Here is a 20,983-nt window from a genome sequence, read left to right on the forward strand (position 1 = left end):
GCGATTCGGTGTTCCTCTCAGCCAGTAGTATTCGTTCGGGGGTGCGGAACATGCCGTGTTGCTTGTTGAGTCTGCTACTACTGGTGGTCTTTTCTTGTCTCCATCTCGTATAGTATTAACGAAAAGGCAGTTTGTGCTGTGTTTGTGATGTTGAGAAAGAAGCCATGCTGGTCTGGCCTAAGCCCATGAAACTAAGCAGGCACTGCAGTGCACAAGGACCGGGTGAGACCAACACGATTTTCCTTCACGTGATGAAGGTTATCTCCGCTTGGCGAGATTATTTTGGGGATGCTTATTTGCAGTACTCCGCGCTTAGGTAACCGATAGCGAGTTTCTGCACAGTGCAATAGGAATTCAAAAATTGCTGTTCGTAAATGCTTGGAAGCATGTTAGTGCATCGCTGATTGCTTTAATCAGTTCCTTGCTATTAGAAAATCATCGAAGTTAGCTTTTCGTGGAGTGTAAGTTTTTTTAAGAAATCAAAATTACATACTTCAGGTGATGCTCCCTTTGTCTGTAAAGTTGAAATTTTTCTGTTGTCTTTAAAGTCAATACAGTTTTTGTTTTACTTAACATACGTTGTAAGAATTTGCCAGAACTATATCACTGCCGGCCGAAGTGGCCGTGCGGTTAAAGGCGCTGCAGTCTGGAACCGCAAGACCGCTACGGTCGCAGGTTCGAATCCTGCCTCGGGCATGGATGTTTGTGATGTCCTTAGGTTAGTTAGGTTTAACTAGTTCTAAGTTCTAGGGGATTAATGACCTCAGCAGTTGAGTCCCATAGTGCTCAGAGCCAACTATATCACTCTTCTACTTGATCTGTTGGAATGTGCTACTCTGCTAAGCTGCCATCTGGTCGTGCTACGAAGGTTAAATACACAAGTCGCAGCTACTTAGCCGGATCTCCACTCAAAAACAGATATAGATAATAATAAATAGAATCTATTTGCATGCTAATCAGTTTTCATTTGCTGATAAAACAAAAATGGTAGGTCGTCGTATAGTTGGCTGCTGTCTGTTGCAGCGATACCTTGTGTTGTGTGGGCTGACTCACCCAACGCCACGTTTATGCAGGAAACAAATTAGTGATTAGTGGTGCAAGTGCTCATACTGATAAACTCTTTTTGACATTTATGTGCACACACAACAGGGGAGGCAGGCCCATGGCACAGCTGAATGCTATGAACGGAGAGGTAACACATGTAGCGTTCACGAACCTATTCATTAAAGTACTACTTACACTTATTAGTCATGTTGAATGACAGTACTCTATACATTTTCGAGTCAGATCGCGTTGCTAAGTTTGCATATCTTCAAAGTAGCAGAACTTATTTAACTAATTACCTACAGCAATAAGGAATAGCTTAGTAGGCAGTACAGTTGAAGCGGAATGGCCATCTCTAAAAAGAGCAATCACAGAAGATTGAAAGAAAAACATAGGTAAAAAGAAGGTAACTGCGAAGAAACCATGGGCAACAGAAGAAATACTTAAGTTGTTCGATGAAAGGAAGAAGAACAAAAATGTTCCGGGGATCTCAGGACTGCAGAAAAACAAGACGCTAATCAATGAAATAAATATGAAGCGCAGGGAAACTAAGACGAAATGACTCCATGAAAAATGTGAAGGAATCAAAAAAATTATTGTCGGAAGGAAAGACTCAGCATACAGGTCAAAACAACCTTCTCTGACACTAAAAGCAAGTGTGGTAATATTAACGGGGATTCCACTGTTAAATGCGGAGGAGAGAACGGATAGGTGCAATGAATACATTGAAAGTCTCTATGAGAAGGAACATTTGTCTGATGAGATAAGAGACTCGATTTAGAAGAGGTAGGGAATACAGTATTAGAATTCGAATTTCAAAGAGCTTTGGAGGACTTAAGGTCAAATAAGACAAAAGGATAGATAACATTCCATTAGAATTTCTAAAATTATTGAGTGAAGTGGCAACAAAACCACTATTCACTTTGCTGTAAAGAGTGTGTGCGTCTGGCGACATACCATCTATCAGAAAAGTATCACCACACAATTCCGAAGACTGAAAGAGCTGAGAAGCACGAGAATCGTCGCACAATCAGCTTAAAAGCTCATGCATCGAAGAATAATATACAGAAGAACTGAAAAGAAAACTGTGACTGTGTTAAATGACCATCAATTTTTCTTTAATAAAGGTAAATGCACCAGAGAGGCAACTCTGGCGTTGTGCTTTATAATGGAAGCAAGACTAAAGAAAAATCAAGACACGTTCATAGGATTTGTCGACCTGGAAAAAGTGTTCGACGATGTAAATGGATGCAATATGTTTGAAATTCTGAGAAAAATGCAGGTAAGCTATAGGGAGAGACGGGTAATACACAAAATGTACAAGACCCAAGAGGCAATGATAAGAGTGGACGAGCAAGAACGAAGTGCTGGGATGAAAAACGATGTAAGGCAGGGACGTAGTCTTTCGCCCGTACTATTCAATCTGAACATAGAAGAAGCAGTGGTGGAAATAAAAGAAAGGTTCAGGAGTGGAATTAAAATTCAGGATGAGAGGATATCAATCATACGATTCGCTGGTGAAATTGCTATCCTGAGTGAAAATGAAGAAGAATTACATGAGCAGCTGATTGGCATGAACCGTCTAACGAGTAAAGAAATGGATTGATAGTAAATAGAAGAAAGACAAAAGTAATGAGGAGTAGCAGAAATGAAAACAGCGAGAAACTTAGGATTTATGGTCACGAAGTAGACGAGGACTTCTGCCACTTAGGCAGTGAAATAACCAATGGCGGACGGAGCGAGGAGGACATATAAAGCAGTCTAGTACTGGCAAAAAGGGCATTCTTGGTCAAGAGAGCCGGCCGGGGTAGTGTATGAGAAAATGAAGTCAGAATATTTATTAATGCAACTGGTGAGGACAGTGTTGGTGGCCGACATTCAACGTTTATTCTAAGAAAGTTGTCTCAGTTGTTTAAAGCAGTTTTTGGCATTTTAGAATATCACTCCCTGCGGCACATTATTTCCTGAGGTAACTTCTTGCTCGCCTGTATTCAATTAGTAGTCTACAGGCTTAGATCTGGTTAAAGATTGCATTTTCAATAAGAATTAGTGGTGTGAAACTGTTTTATTTGTTATTAGACACCCCCTTTAAATGTCTGTGTTACGGTTGGCCAAATTTTAAGAAGATTCTTCGACAACATTTTTATGATTCTGGCTTCTTGGTTTCTTAATTATTAGTAAAATACAAGCTTAATCTGGAGGTCGCTCCTCCTAGTAGTGATGTTGTGTTTGAGTGTTTTAACGAAATAAATAAATGTTAAATTATGATCAAATTGTTACGCACACCTCTCGGGGATTCCCGTACTATCACTCCTAAACTCGTTAAACTTTCTTTGGAATAAATACAACTAAAGATACCCATTGTTCCAGGTGTGTGAAAATGAATCCCAGTATAATGGACGCATGCGAGAAAACGCTTAATGTCCTTCGGGTCTCGTTTAAATAGCCGAAACTGACCAACAGTGAAGGCAAACAATGACTACAGTCGGTCGCACAAGTATTGTACAACTGTATAACCCGCTAGTAGAAAACTAAGGGACATCTTTATTTGTCCATTGCCTGTATTTGTTTTAGCATACAAAGATCAACAGATCTTCCTCGAGATCCTATTTTCGAAAATGTTGAGTCTCTTTTATATCCACCTACCTCGCTGTAAAATTAAAGAGACCTTTTGAGAGAAGAAAACCACTTGTATGAATATCAAGAGCTCAGATGGCAACCCAGTTCTAAGCAAAGAAGGGAAGGCAGAAAGGTGGAAGGAGTATATAGAGGGTTTATACAAGGGCGATGTACTTGAGGACAATATTATGGAAATGGAAGAGGATGGAGATGAAGATGAAATGGGAGATAAGATACTGCGTGAAGAGTTTGACAGAGCACTGAAAGACCTGAGTCGAAACAAGGCCCCGGGAGTAGACAACATTCCATTAGAACTACTGATGGCCTTGGGAGAGCCAGTCATGACAAAACTCTACCATCTGGTGAGCAAGATGTATGAGACAGGCGAAATACCCACAGACTTCAAGAAGAATATAATAATTCCAATACCAAAGAAAGCAGGTGTTGACAGATGTGAAAATTACCGAACAATCAGTTTAATAAGTCACAGCTGCAAAATACTAACGCGAATTCTTTACAGACGAATGGAAAAACTGGTAGAAGCGGACCTCGGGGAAGATCAGTTTGGATTCCGTAGAAATGTTGGAACACGTGAGGCAATACTAACCTTACGACTTATCTTAGAAGAAAGATTAAGAAAAGGCAAGCCTACGTTTCTAGCATTTGTAGACTTAGAGAAAGCTTTTGACAACGTTAACTGGAATACTCTCTTTCAAATTCTGAAGGTGGCAGGGGTAATATACAGGGAGCGAAAGGCTATTTACAATTTGTACAGAAACCAGATGGCAGTTTTAAGAGTCGAGGGGCATGAAAGGGAAGCAGTGGTTGGGAAAGGAGTGAGACAGGGTTGTAGCCTCTCCCCGATGTTATTCAATCTGTATATTGAGCAAGCAGTAAAGGAAACAAAAGAAAAATTCGGAGTAGGTATTAAAATTCATGGAGAAGAAGTAAAAACTTTGAGGTTCGCCGATGACATTGTAATTCTGTCAGAGACAGCAAAGGACTTGGAAGAGCAGTTGAACGTAATGGACAGTGTCTTGAAAGGAGGATATAAGATGAACATCAACAAAAGCAAAACGAGGATAATGGAATGTAGTCAAATTAAATCGGGTGATGCTGAGGGGATTAGATTAGGAAATGAGACACTTAAAGTAGTAAAGGAGTTTTGCTATTTAGGGAGTAAAATAACTGATGATGGTCGAAGTAGAGAGGATATAAAATGTAGACTGGCAATGGCAAGGAAATCGTTTCTGAAGAAGAGAAATTTGTTAACATCGAGTATAGATTTAAGTGTCAGGAAGTCGTTTCTGAAAGTATTTGTATTGATTGTAGCCATGTATGGAAGTGAAACATGGACGATAACCAGTTTGGACAAGAAGAGAATAGAAGCTTTCGAAATGTGGTGCTACAGAAGAATGTTGAAGATAAGGTGGGTAGATCACGTAACTAATGAGGAGGTATTGAGTAGGATTGGGGAGAAGAGAAGTTTGTGGCACAACTTGACTAGAAGAAGGGATCGGTTGGTAGGACATGTTTTGAGGCATCAAGGGATCAGAAATTTAGCATTGGAGGGCAGCGTGGAGGGTAAAAATCGTAGAGGGAGACCAAGAGATCAATACACTAAGCAGATTCAGAAGGATGTAGGTTGCAGTAGGTACTGGGAGATGAAGAAGCTTGCACAGGATAGAGTAGCACGGAGAGCTACATCAAACCAGTCTCAGGACTGAAGACCACAACAACAACAACAACCTCGCTGTCAATGTTTTGTTAGCCCCACTTTGCTCAAACACCGAGTGGCAGTTAGTAAATAACGCGCCCCAGAATTAGCAGGCCGCAGCACTGGCTCTGCCTTTTGAAAGGGAAATTTACAAGGTATTAGAAACCGGACTGATTTCTTACTCATTCTCGTCAGTTAATGGCAATCAACTTCAGTCCTACATACAGAGTGGCTTCATTAGGAGAACGAGAAAAGTGGACAGGCCATTTAACACTAATGAAACAGATCAGAGTTTATCAATTTGATGTATTCTGTCGGAATTCATAAACAGAACCGAACATAACCAAGAGCAGCCTCCACTGACGTGTTAACACCAAGTATGGATAACGGAGACGTTGGCAAGAAAATCAAACAATCGATACACTAATCAACATACTCGTATAAAGTTACAAAATGGCTTCAAAGGCACCAGTATTATTAACGTGCTGGGAAGTTCAAAATGTATGTTAGAATCGTGACATGTTAGAAAGGCAGTTGCCCCAGTGAGATAATGATGGAAGTGACAAAAGCGGGCTGTAGCAGCAACTTGTTACCACAGGGAGGAAGATATAGCTTTCCGGCAGGTGCACCACGTAGTCGCAAATGCAGAGTGAAAAAAGGTGAGGCCAATAGGAGACAGACATTACTAGCTTCTGCTCAAAGCGAAGAACAGGCAAACTTGAGACAGTAATATCCAAGGACATAGCGCGTTCGCATTGAATTCATCTTGATGCAACCGGGCCCAAAGAGAAGCTGCCAAATGGGTCTGGGCTAGTGGTGCTCTCGAGATTTATTTACTTGAAGTGATAACGCTCCAGTGATAGTAATACTACCAACTGCAGCAAGGTGCGGCAGCCAAGCAGTAGCTGCTGCAATTTAGAGAACAGACAACGTCTTCTGTCTGATCTTCGTTGATCCATTATGGATCATTTAAACTACACCCGTCGTAGCTCAGCTTGTTCGGTCAGATGTTAACTGCCCTCCGTTAAAATCCAGTTATATGGCTCCTTCCGTGTATAGAGATTTTACGACTATGTGGAGTGGGGCCAGAAGATGGCATCAATGTAATGCCGAAACTGGTAGCACATATAAGTTAAAAAGTAAAATAAATTTCTACAATACATACGGCTGTGGGTAAATTATTGCATCAAGAAGATCTTCTGTCCTGGGAGGATTCCAAAAGTGCCTGGGATACAGCTATCGAAACATCGAAACACGATCGCCTATTAAGAAACAAGGTGGACAGTTTTAATTTTCACGTGAATTCAGTGATTACCGCGAACTTGAGCATACAATTAAATCTTCTAGAAATGGTCGCATGCGAAATCAGATTCGGGAAAGTTGTTCCTGGGTACCTCAGGAAACTATTACCGTCTTCCTCCTCTCTGAATTTATAATAAGGGATAAATTTGCACTTAATTTTTATGGAGCTTCGAAATATAATTGATAGCCCGATAGTAATTTCACTACCGAGTTAAGGCAAGTTCACACTGCCCGTCATATCACGCCACGTGACATCCTGCAAAAACACTCAACAAGGCATTTCAAATGACGGCCTCCACTCTGGACAAGTCACGTAACGTCACGTCAGCGGCAAGATGTCTCTGGAAGAAAGTTTTGTAGGGCTGGTGTCATTGTTGATCATGTGGCCCCCAAGCACATTTCCTCCCGATACACAGCCATACGCTCATCCCCATAATTCGTTTCGTCGTGGTTCTCGTGGTTGAACTCGGTTGTTATTCTACCTAGCGAGGTGGCGCAGTGGCTAGCACACTGGGCTCTTATTCGGAACGACGACGGTTCAATCCCGCGTCTGGCCATCCTGATTTAGGTTTTCCGTGATTTCCCTAAGGCTCCAGGCAAATGCCGGGATGGTTCCTTTGAAAGGGCACGGTCGACTTCCTTCCCCGTCCTTCCCTAATCGGACGAGATCGATGACCTCGCTGGTTCCTCCCCCCCCCCCCCCCCCCGCACCCTCCAAACAACCACATTCAGTTGCTATTCGAAGTGAAATGACACAATTTCAGAGACTTTACTGGTCTCAAAAAAAAAAAAAAAAAAAAAAAAAAGGTTCAAATGGCTCTCAGCACTATGGGACTCAACATCTGAGGTCGAGGTCATCAGTCCCCTCGAACTTAGAACTACTTAAACCTAACTAACCTAAGGACATCAAACACATCCATGCCAGAGGCAGGATTCGAACCTGCGACCGTAGCGGTCGCGCAGTTCCAGGCTGAAGCGCCTAGAACCCCTCACCCACCAGGGCCGGCCACTGGTCTCATGCAGATATGATTAGAGGAGGGACGCGTGCCAGGGTAATTCGTGTAGTTGTGTGAACCACTGCGCCAACGTGGCTTAACGGCTAACGCACCTACCTAGAAAGCTGGAGACCCGGGTTAGATTCCCGACCTTACAGATTTTCAGTCGCTGCTTCACTCTACATACATAAAATTATTCAAAGTCTCTGTTGTTAGCCATTTTTATTAATTGTTACAAGTTGTTTCGTTTCGTTATTTCTTTTGTTAAAATTCATAATTTTATAGTGAATGACGAAAGATGAATTAAAGCAGCGAGACAGCAGTCAGCATTGTACGACATACTAATTTACTTGTCCTCTGCTACATTTATAAACTAGATATTTATAAATACCGGTGTCTTTTTTAATATTTTACTATGAAATATCTTGCAATATCGCTGCAACGTGAAGTGGAAAAAGTGCTGTATGTAGAATCAGATTGATCAGCAAGTGAAATTTCCCTGTATTTTGTCAGGCAGTTGTAATACACTCCTGGAAATGGAAAAAAGAACACATTGACACCGGTGTGTCAGACCCACCATACTTGCTCCGGACACTGCGAGAGGGCTGTACAAGCAATGATCACACGCACGGCACAGCGGACATACCAGGAACCGCGGTGTTGGCCGTCGAATGGCGCTAGCTGCGCAGCATTTGTGCACCGCCGCCGTCAGTGTCAGCCAGTTTGCCGTGGCATACGGAGATCCATCGCAGTCTTTAACACTGGTAGCATGCCGCGACAGCGTGGACGTGAACCGTATGTGCAGTTGACGGACTTTGAGCGAGGGCGTATAGTGGGCATGCGGGAGGCCGGGTGGACGTACCGCCGAATTGCTCAACACGTGGGGCGTGAGGTCTCCACAGTACATCGATGTTGTCGCCAGTGGTCGGCGGAAGGTACACGTGCCCGTCGACCTGGGACCGGACCGCAGCGACGCACGGATGCACGCCAAGACCGTAGGATCCTACGCAGTGCCGTAGGGGACCGCACCGCCACTTCCCAGCAAATTAGGGACACTGTTGCTCCTGGGGTATCGGCGAGGACCATTCGCAACCGTCTCCATGAAGCTGGCTACGGTCCCGCACACCGTTAGGCCGTCTTCCACTCACGCCCCAACATCGTGCAGCCCGCCTCCAGTGGTGTCGCGACAGGCGTGAATGGAGGGACGAATGGAGACGTGTCGTCTTCAGCGATGAGAGTCGCTTCTGCCTTGGTGCCAATGATGGTCGTATGCGTGTTTGGCGCCGTGCAGGTGCGCGCCACAATCAGGACTGCATACGACCGAGGCACACAGGGCCAACACCCGGCATCATGGTGTGGGGAGCGATCTCCTACACTGGCCGTACACCACTGGTGATCGTCGAGGGGACACTGAATAGTGCACGGTACATCCAAACCGTCATCGAACGCATCGTTCTACCATTCCTAGACCGGCAAGGGAACTTGCTGTTCCAACAGGACAATGCACGTCCGCATGTATCCCGTGCCACCCAACGTGCTCTAGAAGGTGTAAGTTAACTACCCTGGCCAGCAAGATCTCCGGATCTGTCCCCCATTGAGCATGTTTGGGACTGGATGAAGCGTCGTCTCACGCGGTCTGCACGTCCAGCACGAACGCTGGTCCAACTGAGGCGCCAGGTGGAAATGGCATGGCAAGCTGTTCCACAGGACTACATCCAGCATCTCTACGATCGTCTCCATGGGAGAATAGCAGCCTGCATTGCTGCGAAAGGTGGATATACACTGTACTAGTGCCGACATTGTGCATGCTCTGTTGCCTGTGTCTATGTGCCTGTGGTTCTGTCAGTGTGATCATGTGATGTATCTGACCCCAGGAATGTGTCAATAAAGTTTCCCCTTCCTGGGACAATGAATTCACGGTGTTCTTATTTCAATTTCCAGGAGTGTATTTCATAAAGAAATGGACTGAAGTCTTCAGACAATGCAACAACGGCAAAATGGTTTTTTTTTTGTGAAACGTACATCAACATATGTATTAGTGTTCTTTGTTAAAATATGTATTTGTGGAAGGCTTATTTACTGTTATTTATCTTTCCGAATTGTATGCGAAACAGATTTGGAAACATCAGTGGTCGATATTTATGTACTATCTAATCCCAGTACAAATAACGTACTTGAACTATTAAAAGTCAAGTACAAGACCTAAAGAAAACCAATAAATCTTGAAGAGAAAGGTACTGAGGGAGGTACAATTGCACAAAAATTGGCACTGGACTGACAACTAAACTTAAACCAATCTATTTTTTTTCAAGAGATTTGATGGTAGCTCCTACTATCGTGCTCCTTTTAATAATCATGGCTGCAGTTTATCGTACAAAATGAAAGAACTGGTGCCACTACTTTCTAAAATATTTATAAAATGCGGATTCTTCTTCCTCGAATTCCTAGTGTGTGAATTTCCACTTCTTACCACGTAATGACTTTTTCGTACACATATTCTTTTTTCCGTTGTTTTGCACTTCCGCCTTCCCTCTCTAATATACAAGTAATCCTTGCAAGCCGCAAAAAAAATGTGAGTACTGTAAATGTCATTTAAAGTACACCCGTGGTACCTCAGCGTGTTCGGTGAAAGGGCTAACTGACCCTTTCTAATAAAGAAACTGAGTGAATGGATCAACGATGAACTTGAACGGGTGTCATGGGACGACCGCCCCCCAACATATCTGACGAAAAATAACAAATAAAATGAGACCAACGGGAAACCATGGATACCGTCTTTGACTATTAATCAAAGGGTCAACGGTCCTGGCTTCGAAACCCGCCAACGCTTAAACTTTGAATAATAATCAGCATTGACGGTCAAATACTTCACCTTCATTCTGCTAACGGCCTTGTCAAAGCGAACGGAGGAGCGCACAGAGGTTCAGGGCACTCTCTTGTCATTAGGGGTGGGAAACTGTCCCTAAAGGCGGAAGAATCGGCAATGATCAAAGACATGAGGATGCAGAAGGCAGTGGAAACCACTGCATTAAAGACACATAATATGTATACACAGGACATGTGGCCTTTAACTGGAAAACATGATGATCTCCCATTGCCAATAGATTCCAGAATACTCCCCTATGAATAGGAAGGTAGGGTAGAGAGTGTGTTATTGTGAACAGTTCAGTAATAGGGTTGTTCTTACCAGAATTGACAGCAAACAAACACCGACAACGATAGGTCGGGCACACGTTCCGACGTCTGTAGCTGAAGATGAGAGATAGAGGAGGTATATGAGGATATTGGAAGAGTAATACAGTACGTAATGGGAGATGAAAATCTAACAGTCATGGGAGACTGAAATGCAGTTGTAGGGAAAGGAATTGAAGAAGATGTTACAGGAGAAAATGGCCTTGGGACGAGAAATGAGAGAGGGGAAAGACTAATTGAATTCTCTGATAAATTTCAGCTAGTAATAGCGAATACTCTGTTGAAGAATCACAAGAGTAGGAAGTATACTTGGAAAAGGCCGGCTGATACGGGCAGATTTCATTTAGATTACATCATGGTCAGATAGAGATTGCGAAACCAGGTACTTGACTGAAGGTGTACCCACGAACAGATATAGACTCAGATCACAATGTAGTAGTGATGAAGAGCAGGCTGAAGCTTAAGAGAATAGTTCGGAAGACTCAATACGCAAGGAAGTGTCATACCGAAATACAAAATAATGACGAGATACATTTGATGTTCTGTAAGGCTGTTGATACAGCAACAAGGAATAGCTCCGTAGGCAGTATGGTTGAGGAGGAATGGACATCTCTAAAATGAATAATCACACAAGTTAGAAAGAAAAACGTAGGTACAAAGAAGGTAGCTGCGAGGAAACCATGCGTAACAGTAGAATTAGTTCAGTTGATTGATGAAATAATACAGTGCAAAAATATTCAGTGACATTCAGGAATACAGAAATACAAGTCACTCAGGAATGGAATAAACAGGAAGTGCAAGGAAACTAAGACGAAGTGATGGCATGAGAAATGTGAAGAAATTGAGAAAGGAGTGATTCTGGGAAGGACTGACTCAACATATAGGAAAGTCAAAATAACTTTAATGGAAATCAGAACCAAGGGTAAGGATGTTAGTATTAAGAGTGGAATGGGAATTCCACCATCAGATGCAGAGGAAAGAGCGGTTAGCTGGGAGGGGTATATTGAAAGCCTATATGAGGCGAAAGGTTTGTCTGATGTGCTAGAACAAGAAACAGCAGTCGATCTAGAACATATAGGGGACCCAGCATTAGAATCGCAATTTAAGAGGGCTTTGGAGACTTAAGATCAAGTAAGGCAGAAGGGTTAGATAACATACCAACAGAATTTGTAAAATCATTGGAGGAAGTGGCAGCAAAACGATAATTCACATTGGTGTGTAGAATGTATGAGTCTGGCGACATACCACCTAACTTTCGGAAAAATATAATCCACACAATGCCAAAGATTGCAAGAGCAGACAAGTGCGAGAGTTATCACACAATCAGCTTAACATTCCATGCATAGATGTTGCTGACAAGAATAATATGCAGGAGAATTTAAAAGAAAACTGAGAATTACAGTCGGTTAGGCTTTAGGAAAGGTAAATGCATCAGAGAGGCAATACTGACGTTGCGGTTTATAATGGAAGCAAGACTAAAGAAAAATCAAGACGCGTTCGTAAGCTGTGTCGACATGAAAAAAGCGTTCGACTATGTAAATTGGTGCAAGTTGTTCGAAATTCTGAGAAAAATAGGGGTAAGTTACAGGGAGAAACAGGTAAATGCAATATGTACAAGAGCCAAGAGGGAATAACAAGAGTGGACGAGCAAGAATGAAGAGCACGGATTAAAAAGGTTGTAAGACAAGGACGTGGTCTTCTGTCCATATTGTTCAATCTGTACATCGAAGAAGAAACGATGGAAATAAAAGAAAGTTTCAGGACGAGTGGAATTAAAATTCAATGATAATATTCGCCGATGGGATTGCTATCCTGAGTGAAAGTGAAGAAGAATTACATGGTCTACTGAATGGAATGAACTGTCTAATAAGTACAGAATATGGACTGAGTAAATTGAAGAAAGGCGAAAGTAATGAGTAGTAGCAGAAATAAGGACAGTGAGAAACCTAACTTCAGGATTGATGGTAAGGAAGTAGATGAAGTTAAGGAATTCTGCTATCTCGGCAGCTAAATCATCAGTGACGAACGGAGGAAAGAAGACATCAAACGCTGATAGCACTGCTAAAAAGGGCATTCCTGGCCAAGGGAAGTCTGCTAGTATCAAATATAGGCCCTAAATTGAGGAAGAAATTTCTGAAAATATACCTTTGGAGTACAGCATTGTATGGTAGTGAAACATGGACTGCGGGAAAACAGGAAAAGAAGAGAATCGAAGCATTAGAGCTGTCGTGCTACATACGAATGTTGAAAATCAGATGGAGTGATAAGGTAAGGAATGAGCAGGTTCTGTACAGAATCGGAGCGGAAAGGAATATATGGAAAACACTGCAAGGAAACGGGGCAGCATGACAAGACATGTATTAAGACATCAGGGAATGACTTCCATGGTACTAAAGGGAGCTGAAGACGGTAAAAACTGTAGAGGAAGACAAAGATTGGAATACATTCAATAAATAATCGAGGGCATAGGTTGCTAGTGCTACTCTGAGATGAAGAGGTTGACACAGGAGTGGAATTCGTGGCGCAACGCTACAAGCTAGTCAGAAAACTGACGACTTAAAAAAATAATAGTCATTTTCGTACATGTGTGGACACTGGCGTCCACGTATATAAGTCACCGCTTTGTGTACATGCATTGCACCCGTAGAAACAATATCATCTGGTGAAGATCGCAAATCCAGCGAAAGAGCAGTTAAGGACAGGTACGCCGGCAGCTGTGGCCAAGCGGTTCTAGGCGCTTCAGCCCGGAACCGCGCTGCTGCTACGGTGGCAGATTCGAATCCTGCCTCGGGCATGGATGTGTGTGATGTCCTTAAGCCTTGTTTACACGACGACACTAGTTTGTAGGCAACTGCGCTACCGACCACTGCGCATGCGCGCCGCTCTTTTGCGCAACTAGTTGGTGAAACTAAACACTTTCGGCGTGTTCCAACTTTGGCGACACTAGTTGCATGAGTTTTGAGGTTATGTGTGTTCGTAGAGGGTAGACAAACTGAAATATGAAGGGGGGAACTGAGAATAATGTTCGCTTTTTTGGATATCTATGCTTTGATAGGTGTTTGTGGGTTTTCAGTGATGCTGATTACAAAAATAAGCAACATATTGCTCCTGCTGAGACGGTCATGTGCTATCATAAAATAGATGGTTTGACAATATCTTAGCTGTAGAGCAAAATTTATTGAATTAGGAGCACATATACAACTGAATTAAGAAAAATAGAAGCAAGTGTAATCCTAGTTGTGTCAGTGCTCTCGTCAACAAGACTAAAATCCCGTCGTTTGAGTTGGCCAGCTCTTTGTTAAGAAATATTGTTGACAGGAAGAAAGGCTATACAGATTAAAGAAGCTGCATTACTTATTCAATATTCATCTATTTAAAACGTCGTTGCAGTGCACTCTATTCACATATGTTACAATTTTGAAATATGCCACTGTACAGCTCTATCTTCTTCATGCGGCCTGCTTCGAATAATTATTGTTGCTAATGTTAATAATTATTACCGTTAATGTTAATAACTATTGGTGTTAACGAAATAGCGTCATCACCAACTAAAACCGTAACTTGTAGCATGAGGTGTGCTCTCGATTGTAATGCCCGCAATATATGTAATTTCAGTTCTGGCGACAGTACTTCATGCATTACAGTACCTTTATTGCTCATTGCATAATTCACTCTATTTAGAACAAACGTGAACAGTTCCGGTGACATTCTAAGACAATTAAAAGAACTTCTTGAATCTTCCGTTATAAATTGCTTCAGCATTGATGCTGAGCAACCGAGGTGACGTCTTTTCTTCATCCAGTCACGAATCGAAACACGTTTCTTTTTTCTTACGCAGCGATTCCACGCAACAAGCTTTAACTCCATCACAACTCGTGCGACGTGCAGCTGCCAAAACTTTAATTTCAGTCACGACTCAGGGGCCCACGAAACGACGAAACTGAAGTATATACTGGTGTCGCCGTGTCTACATATATGAAACCACTAGGGCGCAACTTATTCCACGCAACGAGTGACGCAACCCAATGTCGTCGTGCAAACTAGGCTTAAGGTTAGTTAAGTTTAAGTAATTCTAAGTCTAGGGGACTGATGACGTCATATGTTAAGTCCCATAGTACTTAGAGCCATTTAGGCACGCGAGCTGAGTTCACGTGACTTGAACTGACTTGATGTGAATATACCCTGACATTGCCGTGACGTGACTGTGCCGTCGTGGCGGGCAGTGTGAATTGGCCTTTACTCATTAAGAACGGGTCTGACATCTGCAATGATACATAGGGGTTGTTAATTACTCGAGATCTCTGTCTTTGTTAGGGACCTCGGGTGAAAGCGCATGTGTAGCCTGACGCGTGATGAACCTGGCTAAGGTAGTTGTCTTAAGAGTTTCACATACGTTGATTAAAGACTGGGCAGAGCTTCGAATCTCAGGGGCTGAAAAGCTTCTCCGGCTTCTCTTCTCATCTGGAAAAGAAAATCTAAATCATTAGGTATGGTAACTCAGGCAACATATCTAAATGTATTGATGATTGTCATTATTGATTTCTTGAAATGTATCTATTCATCATAGTCAACTTTCTTGATAATAACGGATCGTTACAAGTAGAAGTACGCTTGTGTGAATCTACATGATAACCTCTTTATTTTTCTTTATTTTTCGTATTCTAAACACTGAGCTACAACTTCTACTACTATCGCTGACATTTAGATGGCCACCACATGTGGCAGGGTATTATCTCAGATCACCCTTGACAATAAAATGTATTCACGCTTGCCTATTCGTACTCTCACTGTCACACTGTGCTGTGTGACGCCCTCTGCCACGCTTTTCAGGACGTCTTATTTTGCCCATCGCCTCTACGCATAAGATCGCTTATTTTTTTGGCTCGTTCAGTTCTACAACATTCCCCTTCAGTTCACCTGAATGTCTGAGGTTCCATTCAAGCTATAGGTCAAATAAAATTGGGAATATTTTATCACTGTGGCTGATACAGGATGTAATTTTAATCCTCCCAGATACTTCCTTAGGATGTATTTCTGCACTATATTCTTAGATTATGGGAATTCAAGTCCGCCCATCATGCAAACTGCTACTTCTGTTAAACTGAAATTTCTTTTGCGTACCTTAAACTCTCTCGTGTTATTACTCAAGCACCATCGCTGCGTCTTAATGTATGCGTTTGTCAATACATTATTTAGGTCAACACCATAATTTCTGTCAAAAGTAATTTGATAAATCAGAAAACAAGATCAAGATCCGTTATAACTGTATAGAAGTACTACGCCACCAGTTTGTGAAATATTATTCATATCTAGGAAGAATGACTCTGATGTTCTGAGGTTACCGGTTTCGACCGTCTCAAAAAGGCCATCTTACTTCTTACTTTTTTTATTATTTGATGTACGACGTTTAAATTATTGCAAAACAATAAAATGCTCTTAATTTTCTGTACAGGAGAAACATGCGCAATCACCATACTGTACGTTTCAAACTGTCCATCTACGGCGAAACTCGTCTTCCTTCGCTACATGTGTGTTTGAGAATTTTGTTATGTTAGAATATTAATTTATGTTACTTGACACATGTTAAGTTAGATAAAGGATTTTTCTATGTGAAGGCGAAAGCTTCTTGTATATAGCGCGCCAGTCAAACTATATTAAAAAATACAATGCTTTACGAGAAAATAATAATCTGTTTCTATCAGCGTATGTGTTTACTACACCAGATACGCAGACCGTGTAGTTTTAATCTTTACCATCCCATATACTTTTTCTTGCTGATTTCCATTTCGTAGAGGAAATCTAAAGTTAATTGTATTGTCTTTGAACTACTATGTTCACAAGACACAAATATTTGTTACGTGCAATTAAGTCGCTATTTTATACGTTCGAGGACAACGAAACATATTATTCTGGTGAAAATTACGAAAGCACTGACTATTTTATTTCTGTATCCTTGACATATTGATAATAAAAATGTATGTTGTAGTTTATTATTTTCTGCTCCCCTCAAAGAAGACGTTAAGCGGATGCATAAAGAAAGAAAGGCAATCTAGTATGCTGTCTATTTCTAAAGAAGTCGTAACCATTAATTACATATTTCCTGTAGATGTTATGGTTTATTCTGCCTTTCTTATTTTGTTAAAGATAAAATTTCACTTTTGGGGTTCATTGCGTATTCATTTAATGTTATTACATAGAAAGACTTAGCAATCTATCGAAAAAGCTGATACATAAATTTAAATGTAAAAGGTAGTATGTAAACATAAATATTTTGTGTCTGGATACAAACATTATATCGACAAATTTAGCAACAGCGCACACTCCGCCAAAGTTTGACATCAGCCTGTGGAGAGGCATTGTACACATAAAGCGAGTTGAATATGACGTCACACGCGCTCGCTTCTTACCTGCCAAAGATTCGTTTGCGGGGGTCAGTGTCTGATTGAAGAGATCCGCCGTGGTCCACTGCTGTTGCCCGCCTGGTGACAAAATGGCGGTACCTGGAGGAGTCTCGGTGGTCGAAGACGAACGCAACGCAGGCGCTCTCCTTGTTGTTGTCGTAACATTGACTATAAAACACTCGATGTCAGCAAAACGATGTACAGCGGAAGGATCTATCATTATGGACGACACCTCCACGTACCCTGGACGACCAGCACAACCAATACGAAACAGCGGCAACTGGCATTTGCCCAAACGAATAAAGCACTGCCGGTCGATGGCTTAATGTCTCAAGCACCCAAAGCATCTCTCAGGTTGTGCTTTCTACATGACAGCAAATGCTCCCACACAGAAGAGCGACCAAGGAGACGTAACTTGTGTAATGCGTTTGGGCGACTACAGCGTCCGTGAAAACCCTCAAGACGAACACAAAGACACAACATTAACTACCAATACGTGCAATACTGACGACACATGTGCGACCCGCAAGCTTGTAAAAAATGTACAAAGACTAAGAAATACAAAATATTTCCACACAAGTTGACTAAAAAGAAATAAAGAATCATGGTGACGAAAGCCATAATTGCTACGTTCAGTCGGAAGACTGGCAGCTAGCTACATAGACTGCAAAATTCCATAGGCGCCGATGACCATCCTCACAAAAATAGATCATCTTGAACAGTCTTCTCGTATTTATCGGCTGAAACGGTATTTTCTGTCAAAAACATTTTCATCTAGACGTAATAAATAAAGCTGGAATATGTCACTTTACTTTGCGGATAATCATAACCTTAGTTTGACAGTTGTAGGTTTATGTAGAGAAATGGTCTGCTGATTATATTTCGGTACCACTGGCTTTATCGAACCTTTCTTCAAGTTAATCATTATTTACATTCATAGCACAACGGCGCATAACGAAATGCCGTGTTTGATATGGCTCCCAAACTGAGATGGCTTTACTCAACGTCATCAAGGTACAAATTTCATTGTCAAATGCACAGGTGTCAGTCACCTTGAAAGCCACTGCGGTGAAGTAAATAAGCGCTGTTCAAAAGGACAGTCGTGAGTGAAATAGTAAACGAGGGAGGTATGCTATCGGCGTTTTAAGCCTACAGGCACGTTCATATTATCATAGGAGCCATGAAAATACTGGATGTTTCAGGGGAACGATAAATATTGTGGTGGTGTACAAGAATTCGGATAAAAATTCCATATAACATATGTGCAATTTTTCTTGATTATGTACAGCTGTTAGAACATAACGCATACAAATATCAAGGAAGATATTGTCCAAAGAGAAATTATTTAATTCAGAATTGATTTTCATACATTCCAGCTCCGACTTCAATGCACTTTCGGTTTTCTTGACAGCACCACGTGTAACCCTTCTGACGTCAACTACAAGTTCTTGTGTGAAAGACTCACTATTCATATTTCCGAAGATCAATTTGTCTCTTGCGTGTACTTTTCCTTTATAGACTTCGCTTTTAACTATCCTCAGAAGCCCAAACCTGAAGCAGTTAAGATCTGGAACCTTGATAGCTAAGAAACGCAACAATATCTGCCGATACCTTTTCTGCCGGCCGGGGTGGCCGAGCGATTCTAGGAGCTACAGACTGGAACCGCGTGACCGCTACGGTCGCAGGTTCGAATCCTGCCTCGGGCATGGCTGTGTGCGATGTCCTTAGGTTATTTAGGTTTAAGTAGTTCTAAGTTCTAGGGGACTGATGACCTTCGAAGTTAAGTCCCATAGTGCTCAGAGCCATTTGAACTATACCTTTTCCGGGAAATGTCACGTTTTGATGCCATGTCATCTGACAACAGAATTCGTGAAGGGATTCCCTCAGGTAGCCAAAGGGACCGGTCGCAATAGTTCTGAAAGCTCATTTTCAAGAAAGCTCATAGTCTATCTACCACATCACTGAGTGTTCTTAAAAATGTGCCTCTAGAGGAGCGACGTGAGTTACGAGTGTTATTCATACCCTCACGATTGAAAGCGCTTTCATCAATAAACAGTGTTAATGAGATTACTCGGCGATTTGCCATTACCCTGCGACAAAATTCCAAACTCCTACGCTCATCTCCATCTCTAGGATGTCGAACCCGCTGCAAAATATACCTATAGAGACCGATACGTGTACAAATTCTGTATGTGCTCCTTGAAGGGCTACAATCTACCAGATGAATAATGTCTTGTACTTCATCTACACAGCCGTACTTTCTTTTGCGTTGTGATGAAATATGGGGTACTGCACCAGTCTCATGCAGTGTAGTGAAAACAAGGGTAAACATTCTGGAATCTTATCGTCTGCAATTAGAAAATCGTCTTCTTAGTTATCTTCACTCTATGGCAATCGCTAAGGAACAGTGACACTCTTGGACAGGAATAATCATAGACAAGTATGGACGACATGAATCGCACTACATGTAATAGTGGTGGAATGATATGTTTATTTAAGAAACGGTACAGATTTCACTACAAGGGAAAGCAAAAAATAACGTTCGTTTTTGAAAAGGGTCAGACTCCCAGCATAAAAGTCTATATCGGACTCTGAGTAGGGTATATGCCCTCCTGCACATTTTTCAGCCGTTATTCATGCTAGCTATCAAACTGTTGAGGAATTCTTGGGGGATATTGTCTCACTCAGTGTATTTTCAGTTCTTCATCGGTCGAGGATGTTCGTTGAGGAACACGTCTGCTGGCCAGGCATAACTCGTGGCGTTTGGACTGAGAGAATACCAAAACCATTCCAGACGTTGATTGTTTTCACTATCCAGTGTGTCAGACGCCTCAGCGGATCTGTGCGTGTGTGTGGGCGTTATCGTCTAGAAACAGAAAGTCGTGACATGCCGTGCGCAGCTGGGGGTCTCATGGCTAGCGTTGCTGCCTGGTGTTTGTGTCGTCCTCATCATTTCATCATCATCATCATTCCTGACAGTGGCTAGATTGGACTGTGAAAAAGATTGGACTATGTAAAAATTTGGACCTTGTACGGGCGCTGATGACAGCGCAGTTGAACGTCCCACAAACCAAACATCATCATCATCATCATCGGAACATACCGCCCGCAGCCTAAACACACGGATGTTATCCATAATAATCCCCCTGCAATACCGCTTTCTTGTAACGTTATCTCTCCCTAAGATAAGCACTGGCCATTGTGCCTAATGCCTGCCCAGACCGTACCGCGTATGCCATACCAATGAAATTCATGAACATTCTGTGGAGTATAAGGTGTTCCCTTCTCACTTCAAACTAAATGGTGTCCAGAATCACTTGCCACAGTGAAGCGGGATTCGTCGGAGAACATCACTCTGGATCACTGTTGCTGGTCCCAACCAAAATGCTCCCTACGCCAACGACCTCTTTCTTGACGATGACGTGTTTGAAGAGAGGTGCATTCAACTAGCTTCCGAGCGTACAAATTACCGGATTTAATCGCCGCGAAATGGTTCTGGTAGACTCACGTGTACCGGTAGCGGCTGCGAGGTCTGCAGCGATCTGCCTAGGAGTGAGATGGCCTTTTTCGACATTAGAGCCACATGTCGATCTTCTTGCGGTTCGGTGGCCGACTACGATCACCGACATGTTTTCGAACAGCATTTCTAGCTTCAATATCCTTTTTTAATCGCGAGATGACGCTTTTGGACACGCCCGTCACTCCGGACACAG

The 20,983-nt window shown here is 42.3% G+C and overlaps 1 protein-coding gene across 1 annotated transcript in view; it reads right to left on the reverse strand.

Moving 5' to 3' along the window:
* Positions 1-20,983, reverse strand: part of LOC126252171 (uncharacterized) — a 306,249-nt gene that overhangs the window by 144,116 nt on the left and 141,150 nt on the right. Inside the window, exon 6 of the mRNA XM_049953039.1 lies at positions 17,277-17,438. Coding sequence (XP_049808996.1) covers positions 17,277-17,438 — 162 coding nt within the window. The remainder of the gene's footprint in view (positions 1-17,276; positions 17,439-20,983) is intronic.

The sequence above is a fragment of the Schistocerca nitens genome, chromosome 4, assembly GCF_023898315.1.
Source record: "Schistocerca nitens isolate TAMUIC-IGC-003100 chromosome 4, iqSchNite1.1, whole genome shotgun sequence".
Lineage (NCBI taxonomy): Eukaryota > Metazoa > Arthropoda > Insecta > Orthoptera > Acrididae > Schistocerca > Schistocerca nitens.